General features: G+C 38.5%; 1 protein-coding gene across 4 annotated transcripts in view; it reads left to right on the top strand.

The window, feature by feature from the left end:
• The window catches only part of LOC124614002 (glucose transporter type 1), a 499,751-nt gene that overhangs the window by 406,903 nt on the left and 68,983 nt on the right, over positions 1-23,865 (top strand). For all 4 annotated transcript variants that reach the window (XM_047142810.1, XM_047142809.1, XM_047142808.1 and 1 more), the window contains one exon: positions 16,692-16,721. In XM_047142810.1, the coding sequence (XP_046998766.1) occupies positions 16,692-16,721 (30 nt within the window). The remainder of the gene's footprint in view (positions 1-16,691; positions 16,722-23,865) is intronic.

Genomic DNA, 23,865 nt, shown 5'->3' with positions numbered 1-23,865 from the left:
TCTCTTGGATCTTCGGTAAAGCATAAGCAGTAGGTGGTCTAGATGCCTGTGGGGCAAGATTATTGACCACACCGTCTTTCACAGAAGAGTACTTGAGAAGTTCAGATGTTTTTCATATTCCACGTTGTTTTGCATAGGAGTTTCTGGTAAGTATCTTCAGCCAATAGCACACAGGTCTTTGTATCATAATTCGTATTCCACAATTACGGCTGTGTTGCCCATTATCGGCAGGAAGGACCACAACACTTTCATCATTGCATAGTGCTTGCAGGCGATTGTGCTCAGCCCCTGGTCATGCTGGGTACTGGTAACTTTACTTTCATGAGAATTCGGCTTGTTTTGTGCAGTATTTCGTCCACTGTTTCATTAGGGAGCCTGCAGACTGCCTGTTTGTATCCATCATTGGTTCATCAACATACATGCTGGCCAAGTACTTGGCCAATCTCCTAGCTCCACAGTAGAGCACTATGAACATCATATTAAAATCCCAGGAGGTTTTATCAGCTGAATTAACCATCTGCAACTTAGTGAGAGTGACATTACTTTCAGTTTTGATGTGGTGGTCCTGTTTACGAATGTGCCTATCAATGACTCTATGGGCCTAGTATCCCAGTTCTTTGTAAGTGACATGGTAAAGCTATTTAAGCACACTCTATCATCATCTTACTTTCTGTATAATAGCCAGTATGATGATCAGACGGATGGTGTTGCAATGGATAGCCTGTTAGCTCCAGCTGTTGCAAATCATTTCTTGGAGAATTTTGAGGATATTGCCTTGCACATAGTGCCATTAAAGTATATTTGCTTCTTTCAATATGTTGACGAAACGTTCTTCATTTGGCCCCACGGACATGAGAAACTTGATTACTTCTTTCAACACCTCAATAACATTAACATAACATCCAGTTCACCATGGAGGTACAGAAAGGCAATGCACTGCCCTTTCTCGACACCCTCATCCACTGCACACAGCATCTATAGAAAACGTATTGACACAGCTCTGTACTTGCTCACCTCAGCCATCACCACCTGGCACAAAAGTGTACTGTGTTACAAACATTGGTGCCTCATGCAAGAATATCAGATGCTGACAACCTGCCCCATGAGCTGAGCCACCTACACAAGCTCTTAAAGAACAACAGCTGGAATGATCATAAAATAAATGAAGTTATCTCAAGTGAGAATCACAGTAAGACCATAGCTGATGAGCACGAGAATAAACTCGCTTTGTTCCATTCTGTGGCACCATGTCAGGCAAGATAAGCTGCCTGGTGAAAATGACATAAGATCAAATTGGTCTTCAGGCCTCTGATAAAAATCCATCGACTGCCGAGACCAGTTACAGATACAGCAGGTCTCAGAACACCTGGGGTCTACAAGACACCTTGCAAGTGTGGCCAGCCTTACGATGGACAAGCAGTATACAGTGTGTAACAACACAGATAGGATCATAAGAGGTTTAATCACCTGAACTACCTCGAGAAATACATTTTGGCCAAGCATGCTTTAGATAATGGTAACCGGCTAAACTTGAAGAAATCTCTGTCATAGCTCACACTAACGGCTTCTGGGACTGTGTAATTGAAGAAGCCAGTAAAATAAAAATCAATGATAACACTCCTAATAGAGACAGTGGCCTGCAGCTCGGCTTGGGGTGGAATCCAATGATTGTGAAGTTAAAATTGGCACATCAAACACTGAGTCAATGTATGTCCATATATGGTAATGCTGCGAGCTCCAGTGACATCACAGCTACCATTTAGCATATACAGGGGCATACCAGCAGCCCACAGGCAGTTATACTGCTTGAAAATGGTCAAGGAGTGCTTGGTCAAAAAGCTCATGTAATTTCAATCAGCTGATTCGACTGGAAACCTGAGAACTTATTATTCAGTGGTTCAGTTTAAACACAGTTAGCTTTAAATCTCCACATGCTATTTCACACCAGAAAATACACCTGTAGCCACCAAAAATTCTACTGCAGCTTAAACACCTTGATTTGGCTGCATGCTTCAATATACTGGTTCCTACTTGTCGTTGAACAATGTGTACAGTCCTGACAATTGTTAGTGCCTTTGTTCACACTTAACGCTAGATCCTTCACCATCGCTTTTAATATTATGATTTTGTCTCTTCCCTCCACCCCCTTCCCATGTTCTTCTTCATCTACGTCTACATCTATACTTGCAAACCACCATGAAGTTTATGGTGGAGAGTACTTCCCGCTGTACCAGTTATTAGAACTTTTTCTTGTTCCAACCGTGTATTGAGCACAAAAAGGATGGTTGTTTAAATTGCTCTGGGCATGCTGTAATTTGTCTAATCTTGTCCCCCCATGACTCCTAAGAGAGCAATACATAAGAGGTTGTTGTATATTCCTGGAGACATTGTTTAAAGCCAGTTCTTCAAACTTTGCAAGTAGGTGTTCTCAGGATAGTGTGCATCTATTGTAAATCGTCCTCCAGTTAAGTTTCTTTGTCAGCTGTGTGACACTATCCTGTGGTTCAAACAAATCTTTGATCATTCAGGCTGCCCACCATGTGTATGTTCAGTATCCTTTGTTAGCTCTATTTGGTGTTAGCCCCACACTCTTGAGGAATATTCTGAATCACACAGGTGGTTTGTAAGTAATCCATTTGTAGGTTGTTTGTATATCCTTAGTATTACACCAAAGAACCATAGTCTGCCATCTGTTTTACCTACAACTGAGCCTATGTGCTCATTCCAGTTCATATTCCTACAAAGTGTTACAGCTAGGTACTTGTGTGAGTTGACCGATTCCAGTTGAGACTTCTTGATACTGTTATCATAGAATACTACTCTGTTTTTCATTTCATAAAGTTCCCAAATTTAAATTTCTGAATATTTTAAAGCAGTTTGCCAATGTATGTGCTACTCTGAAATTTGATAAAGATCCAACTGAACATTTGTCCACCTTTTTACAGGCAGTACTTCGTTATAGATAACTTCGTGTTCCACAGAAGTTCTGAGATTATTATTATTATTATTATTATTAATACTAGCTGGAAGGTCATTAAGATACAACATGATCAAAAAGGGTCCTGAAACACTTCCATGGGACACAGCTGAAATTACTTCTACATCCATCTATGACTCTCCATCCAAGATAGCTTGCTGCATTCTTCCTACCCAGAGATCCTCAATCCTGTCGCAAATTTTACTTGTTACCCCATATGATGGTACTTTCGATAGTTAATATCTTTGGAACAAAATGACATATAATTTCAGTTGTGTGAAATAGCATAGGCCAGTGTTTTCTCAAACGATCTTGGTGTGCATTTTCCAGCAGATAATAGTGAACAAAGTAAGATTGTCATTTGAGCAACACAAGGCTGTATTGAAGTGGTACTGGAAGTGCAGAAAGATGATGGAAGTACAATGACAATGGCATAATTTGTACAGAGATCAGCTACCAAGCCATACAACAATATATCAAATTTGGGATAAATTTGAAGCCGGCCATACCATTCAGGATGTGCACAAGGAAAGGTCTGGTCAACCAAAACATCAACAAGCTCAGCTTCCAGTGCTGCTGTGTTGCAACATTTTACTATATCCCCTCAGAAATCTAAGAAGAGGTGCACATTAAAGTGGGGTAAGCCAATCAAGCATACGGCAAATTCTGAATGCTCCAAAGTGGAAAGTGTACATTCCAAGAATGAGGATGATCCGGACTGAAGGATGGAGTAATGTGACATTCACACGGACAAACGTGTTAATCTACTGGGTGTTAATCTGTGAACTGGTCTGTCATTACACTCTTTGATTGGCCCATTCTTCTTTGAAGATACTGTAGCTGGTGAGGTGTACCTTCATATGCTTCGAACATTGATATTACATGCCATCCTGGAGGTGGTTGGAAATGAAAGATTTTCCCTACAACAAGATGGCACTCCACCTCACTTCTGCAGAGACATCAAACCCTACTTGGATGAAAATCTGCCTGTACGATGGTTAGGTTGAAGAGGGGTTTTTAGGTACCCACCACGGTCTCCGAGTCTTACATCTCTTGACTTCTACCTATTGGAGACCTTGAAAAATGAAGTTTATCAACAGAAGCCAGTCACACTGAACGAGCCACGAGAAACCATGTAGACAGTCTCTGTGCGTATCACACCGGCAACACTGACAGCTGTAATTTAGTCAACAGTTCAGCAGAATCAATGTTTTTGGTTGCTAATGGGGGTCACTTTTTGAACACACAAAATAACCTTCCTCTCCCCCACCCCAACGCCCCCCCCCCCCCCCCTTCCCCACTCCCGAGCGCCTTAATCCATGGATGGAACACTAGCTTGAACTACAAAAAGATGGAAAAAGAAATCAACCATGCCCTTTTCAAAGCAACCGTTCTGGTATTTCTTAGGAGCAATTTGGAGAAATTACAGAGAACCTAAGTCTGTGGGGCCAGACAAGGATTTGAACTGTCTTCTTCCCAAATGTGAGTCCAGTGTGTGAGCAACTGTGGTACCTTAATCAGTGCCAGTAGAAGGACCTGATTACATTTACTGAGTCTGGTCCAGACATTTTTGCATGCTGTTTTCATTTCTATCTCAGCAGATTTGAGATTCTTGTCTGCTGCATCAAGTTCACCATCTCCATTCACCATTAGCCTATTTTGTAGTGCACCCCTGATCCATTTATGGGGACCATACAGTTGTCAACCCTATGGCACAAACCCAAAAAGTTGTAGCCTAGCTTGTCACAGAATCTGATTCACTCCTTCTGTCTGACTCAAAACCAGGGGGTCATGATCAGTTCTGGGGACAATGCTGCAAATTTTGAGCTTTGTTGAAACTTCTTGAGCAAGGTACCTTCTTGACCTTCTCTGCCAGTTATTGGAATGATCCAAGTATGACCTTGAAGCCCAGATGACAGGCATCATTTGCTCTAGTGTGGGGCACACTCTGCAGTTGATCGTACTCTGTTCCCTCAGTGGCTTCTGGAATAGCCACTTCAGCAAGTTGAACAAGGCCTCAAGGCATAGACAATGAGTACATCTGGTATTCCTTCCCATACCTTGCTACGTTAAGGAAAAACATTATTTGCCGTATGTTTGAACTGTTGGTGATTAACCTTCACCGAAGGTTTTTCTGATCACTCTTTGTTACTCGTAAAGAATTGGACCAGGGGAGTAGGAACTGAATCATGATGTGCTATGTCATACATTTTGAAAATCAGAACCATAAAACTTTTAGAAGACAGCAGTTCAATAAAAAATTTTTATTTCACTGGAACACTTATTTCTGGTGACAGATGGTTAATAAAGATATCTGCTTTTCCCCTTCCCTCTTTTGTTCATCAGTCTGATTACTTCACCCACTTCAATCAATCACACATTGCTCAACTTCACTTAAACATATGAAAAGAGCTCCAAAGGTGCAATAATCTGGCTATTGTAGCTCTACAGTAACCATCAAGCAGCTGGAATCTGTTGTTTTTGGTTGTTGAAGTTGTACTCCAATCAGCCATCATTAGACCATCTTGTTGATCTCTTCATAAGAACATTCGTAAGAACAAGATCTCTTCATAAGAACATTCATAAGAACACCAAAGTATACTTAAGGGGTCATGTGGATAGGTACTTACTTTTGTATGACCATCTCACTTTAGTCATTTTACTTTAAAGATATGCAGTGAGTTTCTTCCCAATCATAGCTGTTGCCAGTTGTTTTCATTTCTTATGGTTCAAATGGCTCTGAGCTCTATGGGGCTTAACATCTGAGGTCATCAGTCCCCTAGAACTTAAAACTACTTAAACCTAACTAACCTAAGGACATCACACACATCCATGCCCGAGGCAGGATTCGAACCTGCGACCGTAGCGGTCTTGTGGTTCCAGACTGAAGAGCCTAGAACCGCTCGGCCACTCCGGCTGGCTTCATTTCTTACTTAATCAGTTTCATCTTTTGTAACCAAGAGTGGGGGAACTTCTTTTCCATTAACTAGAGATGACTGTACTGGTCCAGTAACTGTTCATGTCTCCAGTCCATGTACTGAAAAAGTTACAAAAATATTTTTACAGGCTCATCCCCCAAGTCTGTGGAAATGTTTCATCTCAGACTATCTGACTTACTAAATGGTAAAATTAAGATGCTTTTGTGTTATGGAATTAAGCTCTTGATATAATGGTACTTTCCTAAAATTGAATGATGCCGCCTGTATTCTAGAAGATACTCATATTATATCCCTCTGTCTTCACTTCTTAGTGAGCTGTTGATGAAGTGGCATGTAGCAAAAAATCATACTGTATAGGTTTCACTGATTTTGAGATCCATTATCATAAAGTCTTCATGTTCGAGACCTTGATCAGACTTCACTGTAAATTTCTCTCCCCCTACCTTTACATCATTGACATAGTTTGGGTAATCATTAGGCGTTCGGGCCTTTGTTTTGACTGTTTTTAAAACTTCATCCATTATGATGACAGCAGTAATCTAAAGAAACTTCTTCTGGGTCTTTATAAAGCTCTTAATCTCATCAGTAATAGCTGTACTCTTGCTGTTGTGATCTCAGGCATAGGTGCCCACAGAAATTTATCCAAGGCGATGGGAAGGGGCGGCAAGTGTGTAAAATTGCAATTTTTTATGTAAATGATACAGCAGTTGCTAATGCCATAACAATCTCACAGTGATCAGCCACATAATGCTACAATTGTTTAAATGAGAGGTTTAGTGGGCCCATGGGAAATTGCATTTAGAAACATATGACGGTTCTGTAATGAATAAAACCTCTGTATTCCAGATTCCCGGGGGAATGGGGAGGCAAGTGCCCCTTTTACTCCCTTCTTTTATGGACATCTGATCTCGGGCACTTTCTTATCTATCAAAGGTAACAGATTTAAACAATGTTAAGTCCAGGATGGAATAATGACAATATTATAAAAAGGATATATGATTACTCACCATGTGGAGGAGATGTTGAGCTGCAAAGAGGCACAACAAAAATACTGATTTACATTTCAGCTTTCGGCCGAAAGATCTTGTGAGGTTATCCCTCCCCCTCCCCACCCCTGCCTTCTTCTTACCCACACCAGCTAAGCCAGATTCCTTCTCCCATTAGGTGTTCTTACAGTCTTTAGTCTGGCCTCAGTGGCAAGAGACAGTGGTCTATTGCGTGTGTGTGCGTGTGCGAATGTGATTTCTAATTTAGAATACCTTCCGGCTAAACGCTAAAGTACAGCAGTTCTTTCATTGGGCCTTTCTGTGACTCAGTGTCTCCTCTGTATTATAAGTAGCAGTCCAGCCTTTTTGTGATATTAAAGGTAACAAATTCCTATGATGAGGTGCAGAAATAAAAGGGTTTCACAGTATTACAGGTGTCTCATCAATAAAATACGATTACATAGAAATGTAGCGGGAGATATGCACTTGAATATTACCATATTACTGTTTTGTGTGATGCAAGATTTTTAATTGTATGGGAACTTAAGAGTTTTGGATGAGCCACATTTAGAGAGTTGGGAAAGCCAGTGGGGAGTGAAAAGAGAGAATAAAATGGTCTATAAAAAAAATGATAACAAAATGAAAATGACACAGATTAGGGAGAGAGAAAAGAAACTGAGCTGGCAAAGAAGTAGCAAGAAACCAGTTGAACATAATGACTGAGATCCTCAAGAACAGATGGGAGAAGAGAGAAAGAAGAAATATAAATGTATCTTACAAGGTGTACAACTTTGCTTCCACCGTTTGCCGATAGATGATGAAATGGTAAGTAACGGTCAAAAGAAACAGATTGCAGATGTCAAGCAGTTAGCTTGGACCTCAGTCAAAATAACATCATTCAAACATTAGTCGATTTGTGCCTCCATCGTAAAGTTGTTCTCAATTGAAAATGTCAGTTTACGAGCCTAATTCTCGTCATTTGCGGGAGGTGTTGCTCTTTTGTTTCAATAAGAAGAAAATAGTGGCAGAGTCTCATCAAATGCTCTCAAGTATGTATGGTAAAGACGTTATTAGTGAAAGAACGTGTCATGAGTAGTTTCAATGCTTCAAGAACAGTGATTTTAACATCGTAGATGATCATAGTGGTGGAAGAGAGAACATTTTCGAAGATGCAGAATTGGAGACATTGCTGAATTAAGATTCACGTCAAACTCAAGAAGAATTGGCACGATTAGTGGGAGTGCCACAGCAAGCCATTTCAAAACGTCTCGAGGCTATGGGCATGATTCAGAAAGAAGGAACTTTGGTCCCGTGTGAGCTGAAACCAAGAGACATTGAACGGCCAAACTGAATATTCACAGCTCCAAGATCATGCTCTGCATTTGGTGGGATGAACTTGGCATTGTGTTCTATGAGGTGTTAAAACCAAGTGAAACAATCGCAGTGTTCTTTATCGAATGCAATTAAAATGTTTGAGCAGAGCATTAAAAGACAAATGGCCTCAATACAGCAAGAGGCACGATAAAGTGATTTTGCAGCATGACAATGCTCGACCCCACATTGCAAAATAGGTCAAAAGGTACTTGGAAACATTAAAATGGGATGTCCTACCCCACCTGCCGTATTCTCTAGACATTGCTCCCCCTATCACCTGCTTAGATCAATGGCGCATGGCCTGGCTGACCAACACTTCCAATCTCACGAAGAAGTCACAAATTTGATCGATTCATCGATCGCTTCAAAAGATGAACAATTTTTTCAACGCGGGATTCATACACTGCCCAAAAGATGGGAGAAAGTAGTGGCCAGTGATGGAAAATACTGTGAATGATACATCTGCAACCAATTTGTTTCATTAAAGCCTCAAATGTTGGGGAAAAAATGGTGGAAGCAAAGTTGTACACCTTGTAAAATGGAAAATCCAAGATGGGAATAATGATAATATTACAAGAATGATAGATTTCTACTCACTTTATAGAGAAGCTGTTAAACTGCAGACAGTTGCAACAAAAAGACTGCTACACATTTGAGCTTTCAGAAAGGCCTTCTTCTAAAGTAGAAAATACACAGAAGGCATTTTGGCCGAAAGCTCAGATGTATAGCAGTCTTTTTGTTGTGACTGTCTGCGGCTCACTGTCTATTAATCTTCATTTATACCAGTGTGGGAGGGACGGGCTGGACATTTCTCATTTCATGGTACACACGTGCCAGTCAAAACCCTAGCAGAGTATGTGATACTGAGTGGCAAGGGAAGCACTTTTTTTTTTTGTGGCTTGTCAGTTGGTATGTGGGGGATGGCAAATGATGGGGGAGACAAGGTCTAGCTGATCACTTTCTGGACAAGGTGGGAAGGGTAACAATTTTGGTCTGTGAAGGCCTATGAGAGACTCTTGGCACAATTGGAGAGGGACTGTTCATCACTACAGATGTGATGTCTGTGGTGGCTAGGCTGTATGGAAAGGACTTCATGGTGAGGAATGAGTAGCAGCTGTCAAAGTGAAGGTATTGTTGGTGTTTGGTAGGTTTGACGAGTATGGTGGTACTGATGAAGCCATCCTTGAGGTGGAACTCGACATAGAGGAAGATGGATTGTTGGGCTGAGGAGAACTAACTGAAGCAAATGGGGAGAAAGTGTTGATGATGTGTCTCCAGTCTCATAAATTCTACACACTAATTTCAATAATTATTTGGGTGCCACTTCTGTAAATGGTTTCAGAAATTTCACAGAAATGTTACTAATACCTTCTGCTTTGATATTGCAAGTCTACCAAAGCTCTTTCAGACTCTGGTTTTAAAAATGTATCCCTGTGTCCTCCAGACAGTTCCTATTTTAAATCATATGGATATTAACAGACAGTTCTCCTCCTCCTCCTCCTCCTCCTCCTCCTCCATCATCATCACTGTCATCGTAATAGATACCTCAGTTTAACTATTTCACCTATCTCTTTTCTCCTCTTCATTTAAGAGTGGACTTTCTTTTGTATCCTTAGTATTTGTTTCTTTGCTTTTCAGTGCTTAGTTATTTTGACATTTCCATTTCCTGAAACTATCCCTTCTTTTCGATTTTCACATTTTTCTAGCTGCCATTTTGCTTTAGCTTCATTGTGCATCAAACTGATTTAACTTCAGAGTGATACATGGTTATATTACTTTCTTTTCCTGAACATTATTTTTATTACCTTCTTTGTTCCTATATTTCTCTGTCAAACTACTGTGACTGCCCTGGTTGGAATACCCATTCTACATCAGCTGAACTGCTTACCGTCATATCCATTATTGCAGTATCTACATCCTCCGAGATATTCGCACGCACACACTCGACTCTCTTAAACTTCAGGCTTCTCGTTGTCATCACTAAATTGTTATTCTGAGGCTATATCGGCTCATGGATATGCCTTGCAATGCAGTATATGATTTTAGAATCTCAAGAGTCTCAGTATGATGTATCTAGCTAGTATCTTGCTGTGTGTTGGTATTTTCCAAGTATACATCCTCCCATTGAAACTTCCGTGTAGTGTGTCTGTTGAAATTTAGTGCAAAACTCATTGTCTCTTTCTCTTTCACATTACTATTGCTGAGCTAGCATTCCTACTTTCTCCTGTAACTCTGTGTTCAGTCACTTCCCCTACTACAGAACTCAAAAATTCCCTATCATTATTGGACTTAAATCTCTCTTTTCATAATAACTTGTCTGTTAAGTTTCCTTATACTGTGTATTCTCTGGCTCCAGTTACCTGGTTGTGATGTTGTCATGTGTACCTGAACGGTAGGTATTGGTGTGTGTGTGTGTGTGTGTGTGTGTGTGTGTGTGTGTGTGTGTGTTGTCCCTAACCTTTCTGTTCATAACAAGTCATATTACTGTTATATCATTGTCTGAGTCTGTTGATATTTCCTTGCATTTGTCTGGTCAGATACCTCCTTCTTGTATTCATTTCAACTCATTGATCTCCACAACCCTAGTTTCAGCCTATGCGTGTCCCTTTCCAGATTTGTAGTTTCTACAACAGATTCACACTTCTGTCATTCCACACTTGGACTTGTAGAATGCTACCCTTTCATTGGTTTTCAATATTTTTCTCCTAGTCACTTCCTCATTGGCAGCAACTGTGCCCCCCCCCCCCCCCCCTCTCCCCCCCCTGATGATCAGGAAAGGGTGCCCTGGATCTCTCTTTCCACTGTTTCCCTCTTTTGACAAAGTTATTGGCAGATGATGTCTTCAGCTGCTATAGCTGACAATTTTTATTAAAAATCTTAGTAATGATGGGGATAGATTTTGAGACCCAGGGCATTACTACGAGACTATGGTAAGTATTCCAAGCAGCCAAAGAACCTAAAAAATTATTCTGCAGAAAGCACTGAAAATGACATTATCATTATGGTAATAGCTTATTAAATGTAGCTGTGTGACAACATAAAGCTATATGGATCATTCCGCTCTGAGAAGCAGGATATTGACTTCAGATCGTGGTGAAATGACACTGAATAAATGTCACAAACAGAATTAAAAAAGTGAATTACATTCCAGAATACTGGTAGTTACAAAAGTCACACAAAATCAAAATTTGAGAAATTCATATAACAGCCCCACCATTACCACTATTCAGCATAAACATTGTTAAAGTCTGATTAAAGTAAGAGTACTTTGAATTTCGTTGTCACTTTATTTTAAATGTGTACTGTTCTTATGAAGTGGTTTCTCTCTTCATGCGTATAACAGAAATTAATTGCCTGTGGCATATTTGTGTTGTTATATTTTATCATTTAATATTCAAACATAATCCCTTGAAGACAAGTTGTAGGATGAGGATGTATATTTTTTAATGCATAACAGGCCTTGTGTTCAAATTAAGTTCTTAGCCACATGAGTTATATACTCTCCAACAGTGATGTGGTGCTTAACACACAATATGATTTTCATTAAGCACAGAACAAATAATATACAAGATACAGAGAATGAGATAGAGTGGTCTGCTTATCCATTGCTCATTATTGTGCTGTGTAGATGCACAAGTTAGTATTTAAACAATTTAGTCTTTCATTTCTTCAGGTGCTAAAAGAGAATGCAGGTGGTTTGTTGTTAAAATTACAACACATACATTCCAAAAAAGATTTGGCCAACATATCACTTCATCCCACATACAGCTTGTGAAATGATCATGACAAGAAAATCGACACACAAAAGAGCTCGTCTTGGGACTTAGGGCCAGTTGTTCATCCCATGGACCATTTGTGAAAGGGACAGGGAAATGGGGAGGGGGAGGGGAAGAAACCATTATACCTTGGATAGAAGTCTCATATCAGTATGCACAACAGGAGTGTGCAGTAGCTCATTACTTCCTCAATTAACCTCATACTTTTAGAATCCTATGAACATGAAGGAAAGCGAGAGGTGGTAGTGTCAAATGTGCATAATCTAGGAATTATGTTGAAATTTTGACATCCCTCTGTATCTTGAATCATTTTTTAAATGGGAAAAAAGGTGTTTTGATGTTATAATAGATAATTGTGTGTAGAAAATGGTGAAAATGTTAATGAATAGAACAAATCTATATATATATCTCTCTCTCTCTCTCTCTCTCTCTCTCTCTCTCTCTCTCTCTCTCTCTCTCTCTCTATCTCTCGTCGCGCGCACACACACACACACACACACACACACACACACACACACACACACACACACACAAACACAAACAAAGATGATGTGACTTACCAAACGAAAGTGCTGGCAGGTCGATACACACACAAACATACACACAAAATTCAAGCTTTCGCAACCAACAGTTCCTTCATCAGGAAGGAGGGAAGAAGAGGGAAAGACGAAAGGATGTGGGTTTTAAGGGAGAGGGTAAGGAGTCATTCCAATCCCAGGAGCGGAAAGACTTACCATAGGGGGGAAAAAAGGACAGGTATACACTCGCACACACACCCATATCCAACCGCACATACACACACACAAGCAGACATTCGTAAAGGCAAAGAGTTTCGGCCGAAACGCTCTGTTTTTGCCACTAGTTTCACTTTGTATTCACTTTCTCCTTTTCACCGATAAAAACTACTATACAATTTTATCCCGCCTAAATATACTCAATATTACGTAACCCACTTCCAAACCACAAAAAATAAATAAATAAATAAAATTCCGCATTCAACACTACCGCTGCTATAAAATCCACCGTTTCTAGTTCACAAACAGTTCCTTTCACCTATTAAACAACCATTTCGGCTGGTTCTAATAACTTTCGCTTTATTTCCATTTCCATTTTTCCCACATCACCGATCATTTTTAGCCGCTTCTCGCAGGTTTTAATGTCATTATTTCTTCGTCAGACAATTTGTAGCCTCATTTTCATAATCTGCCACCACAAAACCACTCCTTTTAATACATTTACACGCAGTTTTTTCGAAATTTTGCTGAATTTCTCCACCCTTTAACGTGTTTTGGCGGCAACACAACCACCTAACCTTTGTGCACATTGTTGTCTACCAACCCAAGTTCACCACAGGATCAACATAGCCCAGCTTTAACCAACACTTTTTCGCCTTTTTTCATACCAGATCTCCAGTTGCTTTCTAGTTCACCTTTATCTCTCCCCATATATTTTTATTTTAGTTTTCATTTCAGCCTCATGTTACACTTTCCAACTTCTAATATCATGCCACCCTCAAAACACCACCACAACGACCCCATTAAGTTTTATTTACATTCCCTCCACAAACCTGCCTTCGCCCTAGCCAGGTTTTGCTCCCATATTTTATTTCCTCAGGCTTGTCTGACATTTGGCATTACCCCCAAAGGCCTCACACTTAAAGTTCCCATCTCTGGCTGCAACCCTTCTTTCCATCAGTCCCTATACCAATTCCAAACAGAACAATCCATTGCCCTCACCCACCTAATCCTTCACCTACACATCAAAGGTGTGCGGTTGGATATGGGTGTGTGCGCGAGTGTATACCTGTCCTTTCTCCCCGTAAGGTAAGTCTTTCCGCTCCCGGGATTGGAATGACTCCTTACCCTCTCCCTTAAAACCCACATCCTTTCGTCTTTCCCTCTCCTTCTCTCTTTCCTGATGAAGCAACCGTTGGTTGCGAAAGTTTGAATTTTGTGTGTATGTTTGTGTGTCTATTGACTTGCCAGCGCTTTCGTTTGGTAAGTCACATCATCTTTGTTCTTAGATATATTTTTCCCGTGTGGAATGTTCCTATATCCAACCGCACATCATGTTGGATATCAGCAGTTGGATATGGGTGTGCGTGCGAGTGTATACCTGTCGTTTTTTCCCCCTAAGGTAAGTCTTTCCGCTCCCGGGATTGGAATGACTCCTTACCCTCTCCCTTAAAACCCACATCCTTTCATCTTTCCCTCTCCTTCCCTCTTTCTTGACGAAGAAACCATGGGTTGTGAAAGCTTGAATTTTGTGTGTATGTTTGTGTTTGTTTGTGTCTCTATCGACCTGCCTGCGCTTTCGTTGGGTAACTCACATAAAGATTCTGTAACTTACCAAGCGAAAGCGTTGGTACATTGATAGAAACAATAACAAACACACACACACACACACATACAAATTTCGAACTTTCACAACCCAAGGTCGCTTAATCAGGATAGAGGGAAGGAGAGGGAAAGATATGACTTTGGATCAGTCACTGAAAATGAATATTGGTTCATTCAGAAATCACTCAGTAGTAGATATATATATAGAAAGGCACAAATGCTATTCGAAATGACAGTGGACAGGAGGTGGCACTAAGAGATGTATTAGGGGAGCAGTTGACATTGTATATGTGAATTGGACGTGAAACATTAGTGCAGCTGTAAGTGGAATAAAAATTAGAAAACTGAGGAGGAGAAGGGAAGAGATGGAAGGATGAATAGTAGTTTTCAGCAAGACTGACAAGATTTTTAACTGTGTCACAACTGAATCAGAATTGGTTCTTGCCACTGGATGTTTGATGAACTGGAACCGATAAGGAAAATGCCATATGTTCCTGATTGTAGAGGAGCTACTGAAAGCATGAAATATGTGGCTGGCAGCATGTTTGGGAACTGAGTGGTCCCTTCTATAGCCATAAAGGACTGGAATACACTGCATGGTAAGAAATATGCTTCTCTACAGTTGCTTCCATATTTTACAACTCTTTTGTAGTTTGGATTTAGTGTCAGCTCCTTAGGTCAGCGACGAATTGTGATTTTTATGTGAAGTATAGAGATCCAAACCAAGAAAGATGGTACAGTGGTAAGACACTGGATTTGCACTTGGGATAACCAGAGTTTAAATCCCTGTCTGAGAATCCAGAAATAGGTTTTCCATGTTTTCCCTAATTGCTTAAAGCAAATGCCAGGTTATTATTATTAATGTTATTATTATTATTATTAGAAGGATATACCTAATTCCTTTCCCCATTGTTGTTCATTGCTAACATGTACTCTATATCTAACAACCATGTTATCAACAGGATCTTAAATCCTATCCTTATTTTCAGTTATGGAACTTTGTGCTTGGAAAGCTACCAAGAGTAATTTTTAGATTAAAAAAAAAAAAAAATCAGATTTATGTTGCTCTCAAATAGTTAGTTACCACCAGGCTGAGTAAATGTACATGAGTCTGCCAGAGTTTTTATGCCCTCCAAATGCCAGAGGTGAGAAAGTCAGACAGAGTCAGAATTACAGGATTTTGTTACAGGGAGGAAGATTTTATGTAGTAAAAATGCAAACTTGTCATACTGTCAAATTTAAAAACTTTAACTAGCATACATAATAAATAATTAAATAATTTAAATACACCACTGATGGATGTTCATCATATTCCTGGTTGGGCTATGAATCATTTGGTCAAATTTTAATATAAGAAAAAAATAGATTGCCACTCTCCATAAAGATGACACGTTGAACTACAGATAGGCGCAACATTTTTGTTGTGCCTGTCTGCCACTTAACATGTAATATTTACGGTGAGTAGCATCTGGAGATTCTATTCTTTTGTCAAATCTTTGTTACAAAACTACTCCTGATTGAAATTACATGTTTTGTTTTTTTCATCCGGTGAGCTGTTGCAAGATTAAGGTGGATTATTTTCTTATAGTTTATAAAAGAACCATCAGACAAGAAGAAATACAAATAAATAACTCAAACCTAATACGTTGGTGGCATTAATAAAAATTTTCAGTGCAGGTGAAAAAGATCTTCATTTCATAAAGGTTCCATCCAGCTTCTGTTCAGAATGTTACTTCAAAGAGTATTAGATATTACTAACCCTTCTCAGTACTATTTCTGTCTTCTCTCTCAGAGGGGAAAATCTAAATTTTGAAAATGTGGGTTAACAAAATCATCCATAGTTTGCTGATTGGTATCATTTTGGTTGAAAATAATTAACACATATTTTTGCCTTTGGTGAACTGACTTCTACATTCTTTAGAATATTTTACCCTATCAATGGCTTCCTTGCGGAAACTTCACATACTAGGGTTGCTAATCTAAATTTACTGATATTTGTAACTGAAATATGCTAACCTTTTTGTCTTGGACAGTATGAAGGAATACACTTTCGGCAGCTATCAATGAGCAATCTTTATTTTAATCTGTAATGTTCTGTGTATGAATAAATTTTATTTACATTGCTTGAAAGTTTAAAATATATATAGTTGTATCGTGGAGGATGCATAGTGCAGCCACTGGAATTTGTTGTTACTGATTTAATTAAGAATGTGTGCGATAGATTACTTTCTATCCATCAAGCAAGGTCTGTATGACCCTTCTTTTAATTTGGTTCTCTCTTCTTACCATGACAACAAAAGGGGAAGTCTTCGGGACAGTAGGTTGTATGGGTGAGTAACAAAACTTTTTAAAATGAAGCATGAGAATCAGTGTATTTACACAAAATTTTGCATGAATATATCAGTAACAAAATCAATGAAAAATTGAAATAAGAACCATAATGCTGTCTTCGGGAAACACTGTCAAAATGTTTATCTTTTGAAGTTCTCAAATCAGTAAAAGTTGAGACATATCAAATAGAGGGCAGTTTTACTGATTGGCATTGGCTGAGCTTGAATCTGAATGCATATTTTTAAATTGTAGAGTAGTGTTCACACTACTGTAGCTTTTTATAATTTTCTTTTTTTACATAAGAATATCAATGCACCAAAATAAGTTTGCACGTGATTTTGATTTGGAATACAATGGTAGCTTGTGTTTGTGGTGGAACAGTTTTTGGAGTGAGCCTAGACTGGTACAGAAATTCGTAACACTTTGGCACTAAAGTAGTGGAACTTCATGTTGTCATTAATGACACTGGAAGAAATAAAAAAATGGAAATTTCCAGTTACAGTGAATATTTTACAGTCATTCTAGAAAATTAAATTTTACCAGTAATTTGTGTGTCTTTAGAGAAAAAACACCTCATCCAAACTAGGTAGTATTAACTAGAATGTGACGATTAAACCACAGTTTCTTTTACTATTAAAATCACACACTTAATCACTAAGACTATATTCGACAAGTGTTTCCATGCACAGAAAACAGAGTTCTTTACTAACAGATACCTCCAGCTAAAATGCTCCGAATGTTATTCTTGTTCTGTAACTGTTTAAAAACAAGCTGTTAATACCACCACAGCTACAGCATTGTAAAAACAAAGTGAATTGTGAAATTTAAAGTGCGAAAGAATTGTTAATGTGGTGAAGCACAGCTTCTCATATCTCGCTCCACCATTCTTTCTTTCTCTCCAATAAGAATATGTGCAATAAATTGTTCTCTAAATTTATGATCTCTGTTTTAGTATATTTCTGTAAAACCCTTGCTTTAAAGCAGGATTCCATTTTCTTGTGAAATCTGTACAAGGTATTCAATGAAAATTTTCACACAATATATGGCACATATAGGACATCAGCAGATGTACTCACTGCTGTATTGTAACAGTCTCCTAGCCAATTAATACTGCATAGCTTTGCTCTCCAGTTATTTCAAATTCATGGTATGCCATGTAATACTTAAAGAACGCAGGCATTTAGAGTTTCACAGGTGTGCTGCTTGTGGTGCCCCCTGAAGATCCAATCTACTTTAAATAATAATTCTTGGCAAATAGATTTTATTGGCAAATTGGGAACCTGCTTTAGGAGTTGCAAGGCCATGATTTCCTAGGCAAAGAGGTGGTCTGTCCTCATTTCAGTACAGGTACACACTTACCAGCTGGAAACTTAATAGCAGTGTTCTTCGATTTCAGGGACGATGGAAGTGTTAACGCCAGCCGAGAGACTTTTGTGAAAATCGATGAAGATGCTCCATCCAAGTCAAGCTTGCCTTTAAAAACAACTGCTGTTACTACTTACAATGCAGGAGGAGGATGCTGATCTGCTGTTGAGATGTTAGAACATTGTACTGAATGGCAAAGCAAATTGTTTGTACTGTGAAATATATGCACACTACAAATTTAAAGATTAGAGTGCATGTACTTTTATAAGCCATTATAAGCACATAGTTGTTTACAAACTGGTATAACAAGCAATATGCTTTGTCACATTTTATTGTAGTGTTCATAGTACTTGTAGTACTTCCATTTTCTGTATTTTGAATGTGTGTGTGTGTGTGTGTGTGTGTGTGTGTGTGTGTGTGTGTGTGTGTGTGTGTGTGTGTGTGTGTGTGTGTGAGAGAGAGAGAGAGAGAGAGAGAGAGAGAGAGAGAGAGAGAGAGAGAGAGAGAGAGAGAGAGAGATTTTGATAAATCAGTGTGTCTGGTCCTAAGGCACAAGGAAAAATATTTATTCTTAAATCTTGGTGAGAAATGGGAGTTATGGTCCTGACATTTGTCAGAGGTGTAAATTCAGATGGTGCCAGCAGATAATAAAGTTGGGTTTCAGCTTATATGAGCTATTAATGAAATTTAATTGTGTCATATTTCTTTTTATACATAAAGAGTGGACTTTATTGTCTAGAAACTGCTTGTAGACTTTCTCGTTTCTTTCTTGCCACATTTTGACACCACAGGTAATAAGAATAAAGGCACCCACCATTTGCCAACAAATAGTTGCATAGCTTTACCCAGACCAGATATGCTGACTCTTTTCCAGGAGCATGCTAAACTGTGTGAATGCGATAGAGCAGCGCATGCCTCCGACAGAACGAGCAGCGTTAATGGTGGCAGAGGAAAAGCCACACCCTGACTCATGTAAGCACTGACCCCCCTATTCTGACTCTCTTCTCTGTTATAGTTGAATTTTGGTGTTAAGATTTTGAGATTTCATTTTATTTTAATTTTACACTTATAATTTTTTGGGTGCCAGCATATAGGCTCGATAATACTGTTACACTCACAAACACGCACATTCTACTCAGATTTTTTAAAAATAAAATCATTGTGTGTATTTACACACACATACACAATTTAAATATTAGTACAGAAACCAACATTTTAAAAGTGATACATGCACCTCAGCTGCTGTTGCTGCAGCTTCAGCACCCATCACAGCTCCGCATGATTTGGAACTGTTCATCCATTTATTTATTTTTACAAGCTGACTTTCTTCATTTTGTTCTTCTGGCACCATTACAGACATTTCTGATAACTGTTTTTATTGTGACTTGAGTTGTAGTTAATTTGAAATTAAAATTGTATCCTTTTTGTAAAAGGAGTTTGTTAATTCTGCACATTGATTTGCATGAGAATTTATGTCTCATTAATATTGATATTGTTGTGCATGAAGTACATAAACTATGTTTGCTGCATTTAGTGGCTGCAAGAATTGAAATTCTTTACCTGTATATGCACTGTAGTAAATGGACAAAATATATGATTTCATTTTGCAGTCAGTAGGACACTACTCCTTGAACACTTTATAATGTATAGACCATTTTGTCTTGCATGTTAGCTTCTTTGTGAGCTTATCATAAATATTATGTAATTTTATTAAAATATTTTATATAATTCAATTTCTATTTCATTGTACTTTGTGTAATCTCTTGTTTATACTGCGAAAAAATGTCTGAAAATAAATATCAATACCACAATATTTGTAATGCTGAAGACTTGAGCTTTTTGTATGCATGGTCCAAAAATACATATCAGTATTCATATGGCAGTTTTTGTCAGTTCATTTGAAATAATAAAATAAAGAATATGCCTAAAATGGTTGAATATAGAACCTGGGTTAGGGGCCTCATTAGAGGGTCATTAGTAACAGAAGCAGGAAAATTAATGTGCTTAAACATGGTTCAATAAGTAATTTAAAAAAAGGTTACAAATAAATAAAATTTGTTATAAGAGTTTTGTAAAATTCAGTGTGTCGAATTATGTATCTTCAGGTATATCTGTAAGACACAGTGCCAGTAGCTTTGCTGTATAACTGGATTTTCTTTACTGCATGTATCTTAAACGCACACATTGTTCTCTTCAATAGCAAATAGACTGTGCCTATGTCAGTAGCAGCTAAACAAAAGAAAGAAAGAAATGTGGAAATTTTTGTTTAGGTCTCTCCCTCTCCTTGTCTAACGTATTGTAAATAGCTATTATTGATGTGCTACTTTTTTGTTAGGTGACTCCTAGTGAATGACACCTGAATTTTCAAGGCAGTATCAAAGAGAAATCTCCGCATTTTGAGGGCATGAGTGTTCCTTTGTGTTTGGAAATTATCTTAATTGTAAACGCATGTTTTTAAGCCATCATCATCATTCATTATCGCTTGTGAAATACATGCTCAGAATTTCGATTTCTGTAACCCTCACAAACATCAAAATCTTCACATAATACACTTATTTCACATAAGAAATTTTATAAACAACAATTACTATTTCATATCCAGCGCCGAGCCCGTTTGAAAGAAGAACATTTTCGAGTAAATACAATCCGAGGAGGCATTCTGCATATGCTACAGTACCAGGTATGGGACCTTATAGTACGGCGCACTGATGCACGCTATCAGCACGGCCTCAGATTCACTATAAAAAGTCATAAGTTTGACTTCGTGAAGCAATTATTCTACTCACATCTATTCTGCACTCTAAAAATGAGCACTGCTGTAATATCACAGTGAAATTTGAAATGATCTCAATGAGTGCCATAACTTTACTTGTACATTCCCATATTAATGAAACTGAAAAATAAATAAAGAAGAATCCTGGTAAGGACTGAACAAATATAAGCAAATGATTCATGGTGAAACAGACTTTTCTTTTAAAGATAAGGGAATCTGGATTTGACTGTCCAATCACATCTCATGCTGTGGTCAGTGCCACAACTTACCCTATGCACAGATCCATCCTCCATTTTGTCATGTTTGTGCATGTTACTATGGAATGTGCAATGCCTGTAAGTGTAGCTGCTTGCCATGTGATAAACCTTCTTTTAAATAACTAACTGTCAGGCTTGGTGATATCCTCAGCTGGCTGTAAAGATGTTACTGAAAGTTTTTGAACAAAGTATATTTTTAGAATTGGGAACTACTACTGTATCACTGGAGCTGCAATATCAAAACCTCAGAACAGCCACATTACCAACAGCAAACTATTACAGTATTTATTCTTGATATGGTGAAGAACTTGTATGTGTGAAGAGGAAGACAATAGTATTTGTTATTTTAAATTACACTTTGTCTGGATCACAAACTTAAATATGAGCCTGATATTGGGGACAGCAATACTACAAGACAAAAGATTTGAAAATATTAAAAAGTTCTTTAATTACATGTGACATATGAACATCTACTCAAAAACTGCTGGAACCGGAACAGTTGGAGCAGAGCTGGTGGACACATGCTTTATAAAAACCATAGTGGAAACTATATAATTACACAGAAAGAGGGGAGCATATATGTAGCGTCAAGCAAATTTAGAATGAACAGATGCTGGAGGGAAAGAAAAGTTGCTCCCCTCACCAGATCAGTTGTGAAATTAGGAGAGGAACAATTGTTTCTCTTGAGTCAGAATTTGAAGTCACTTCCCCTTTCCATCAGCATCTCTTAAAATAATATATCATTTTGTTTTTTTGCTATAGTATGTCTTATTTTTCTCTACATCCAGATGAACAAATTTAAAAAATGCACATTACTACAGAAGAAGTTGTGTTTCTTGAGTAATACCGGTATTACCATGTCAGCCCTGCTCCAACAATCCCTTTCTCAGTTTCACATTGGTAGGTACTCATTTTTTTCATATCAGATTCTTTTATAACTGATTTTTTTTTTTTAATTTATATTTCATATGTGAAAGTTATTACCCACATGTTACAGTCTCTGGATAGTCTCTTCCAGAAGGCCATTGTTAGATATCTATCTTAAAATTATGCTTCTCTGGATCTGTCGTTTGGGCTGCCTACAGTGATTTTGTTTATGTACACTTGTGGTCATTAAAACAGCAACACCATGAAGACAGCATACAACAAATGTTAAGTTGGTATGAAATGTACAAAATGCTCGGTTATGCAAATTATCATCATTTCAGCACAAATGCACAAAGAAGACAGGAGTAATGACAACAGTATTCTGAGTATAACAAAAGACTAAGCAGTGTGTTTTAACTCTGAAATCACATTTTAATGTTGGTTAGTTTTGAGATCATCATGCTGAAAGAGAAACGTGTAGCAGCATGTGCTGGAATATAACAGACAGGATTGTGACCTATTGAGACTGTGGTTTATCATCCCGCAGTCTTGCTGCTCCGACTGGTTAGGATCCTTTGACTATCATGCGAATATGGCACAGATGAGTTAAGAGGGGTGGTACTCAATGCCAAACAGTATCTCAGTGACATCACATTAAAAGCATTTGAGAGGACTCTCATATGCTTCACTCAGCTGTGCAGGATTGTACACTAACATCACATGCACTGAGTTAGGAAATGTGCTTCTATTCAGACACAAAAGTATCCACATGTACAGCACAATGACAGCCGCAGCACCAAGGACTGTCGATACAGTACTGTATACGAGTGGCGCCATGTCATCTACTCAGCTGAGTCTTGGCCCTGTGTACTGCACTGCACTGAAATCGATGTATCTATGTTTGGAGGCTGTGAGGCACATGAATGTTGCTGTCTACAGTACCTTATGTGACGATATAGGGTGACAATGAGTGAACAACATGATCACTTTTGGTTCAAGTAGCTGGTAATTTGGACAGCAACTATTGCACTTCTGTTGTATCAAGAACAGTGGCTGTGCCCTGTCACCAAGGTCTCCGTGATGAGGTAACTCAACACCATCTGTTGCCCGTGCTGTCCTGACGTATCTCCTGAACAGCACGTTCTCCATATCTCACCCACTAAAAATAATGGGTCATGAGTTGCTGAGAGGTATGTACATCCCCACTAACCAGCTACTGTGATCCATTAACTATCACATAGAGTTGAATCAGCATCAAATGACATATCCAGGTGTGTCATCTAACTTCAGTTCGACTTGACAACTGCGTTAGGGCCTGTGTTGCTGCCAGCCATCTAAAAGTTTAATAATATATTCTTTATACTGTACCATATATGGCCAAAGTAAAATTTGTTATTTGCTATCCATTGTGGTCTTGTAATTTTAATGGCCAGCAATGTGTAAAGGATAAAGGCAATGCCATAACTATAAATCACAATCATCAGTGTTATTACTATTATTATTGTAACAGCAAAGAAATATCTAATTTCACAAGTGAAGTGAATCAGAAATGAGAGCTGCAGATTGCTTGATATAGGTGTCACCTATCTGGAACATCAGACATGCTAAGTTTGTGAAGATCATTGAATAATGTGACTAGAGATGACATATTTCATTTTTTAAATTAAAGTGATGCTTCTTAAAAGTCAGTATTTGAAAGGTACAATCAGCAACAAATTTGGCTTTGTAACAAAAAAAACTGTATAGATAAAACTGTGATGAGTAAGTTTATGATAGTCTCCACCCTGTTTCCCAACTTCCTCGTATGTTTAATCCTGCAGCCCCTCCCTCTGCACTGATTTCCATAAACTAGAGAGAAGACACAGAAACAGCAATAACTCA

The sequence above is a fragment of the Schistocerca americana genome, chromosome 4, assembly GCF_021461395.2.
Source record: "Schistocerca americana isolate TAMUIC-IGC-003095 chromosome 4, iqSchAmer2.1, whole genome shotgun sequence".
Taxonomy (NCBI): domain Eukaryota; kingdom Metazoa; phylum Arthropoda; class Insecta; order Orthoptera; family Acrididae; genus Schistocerca; species Schistocerca americana.
This window is presented reverse-complemented; position numbering and strand designations above follow the sequence as displayed.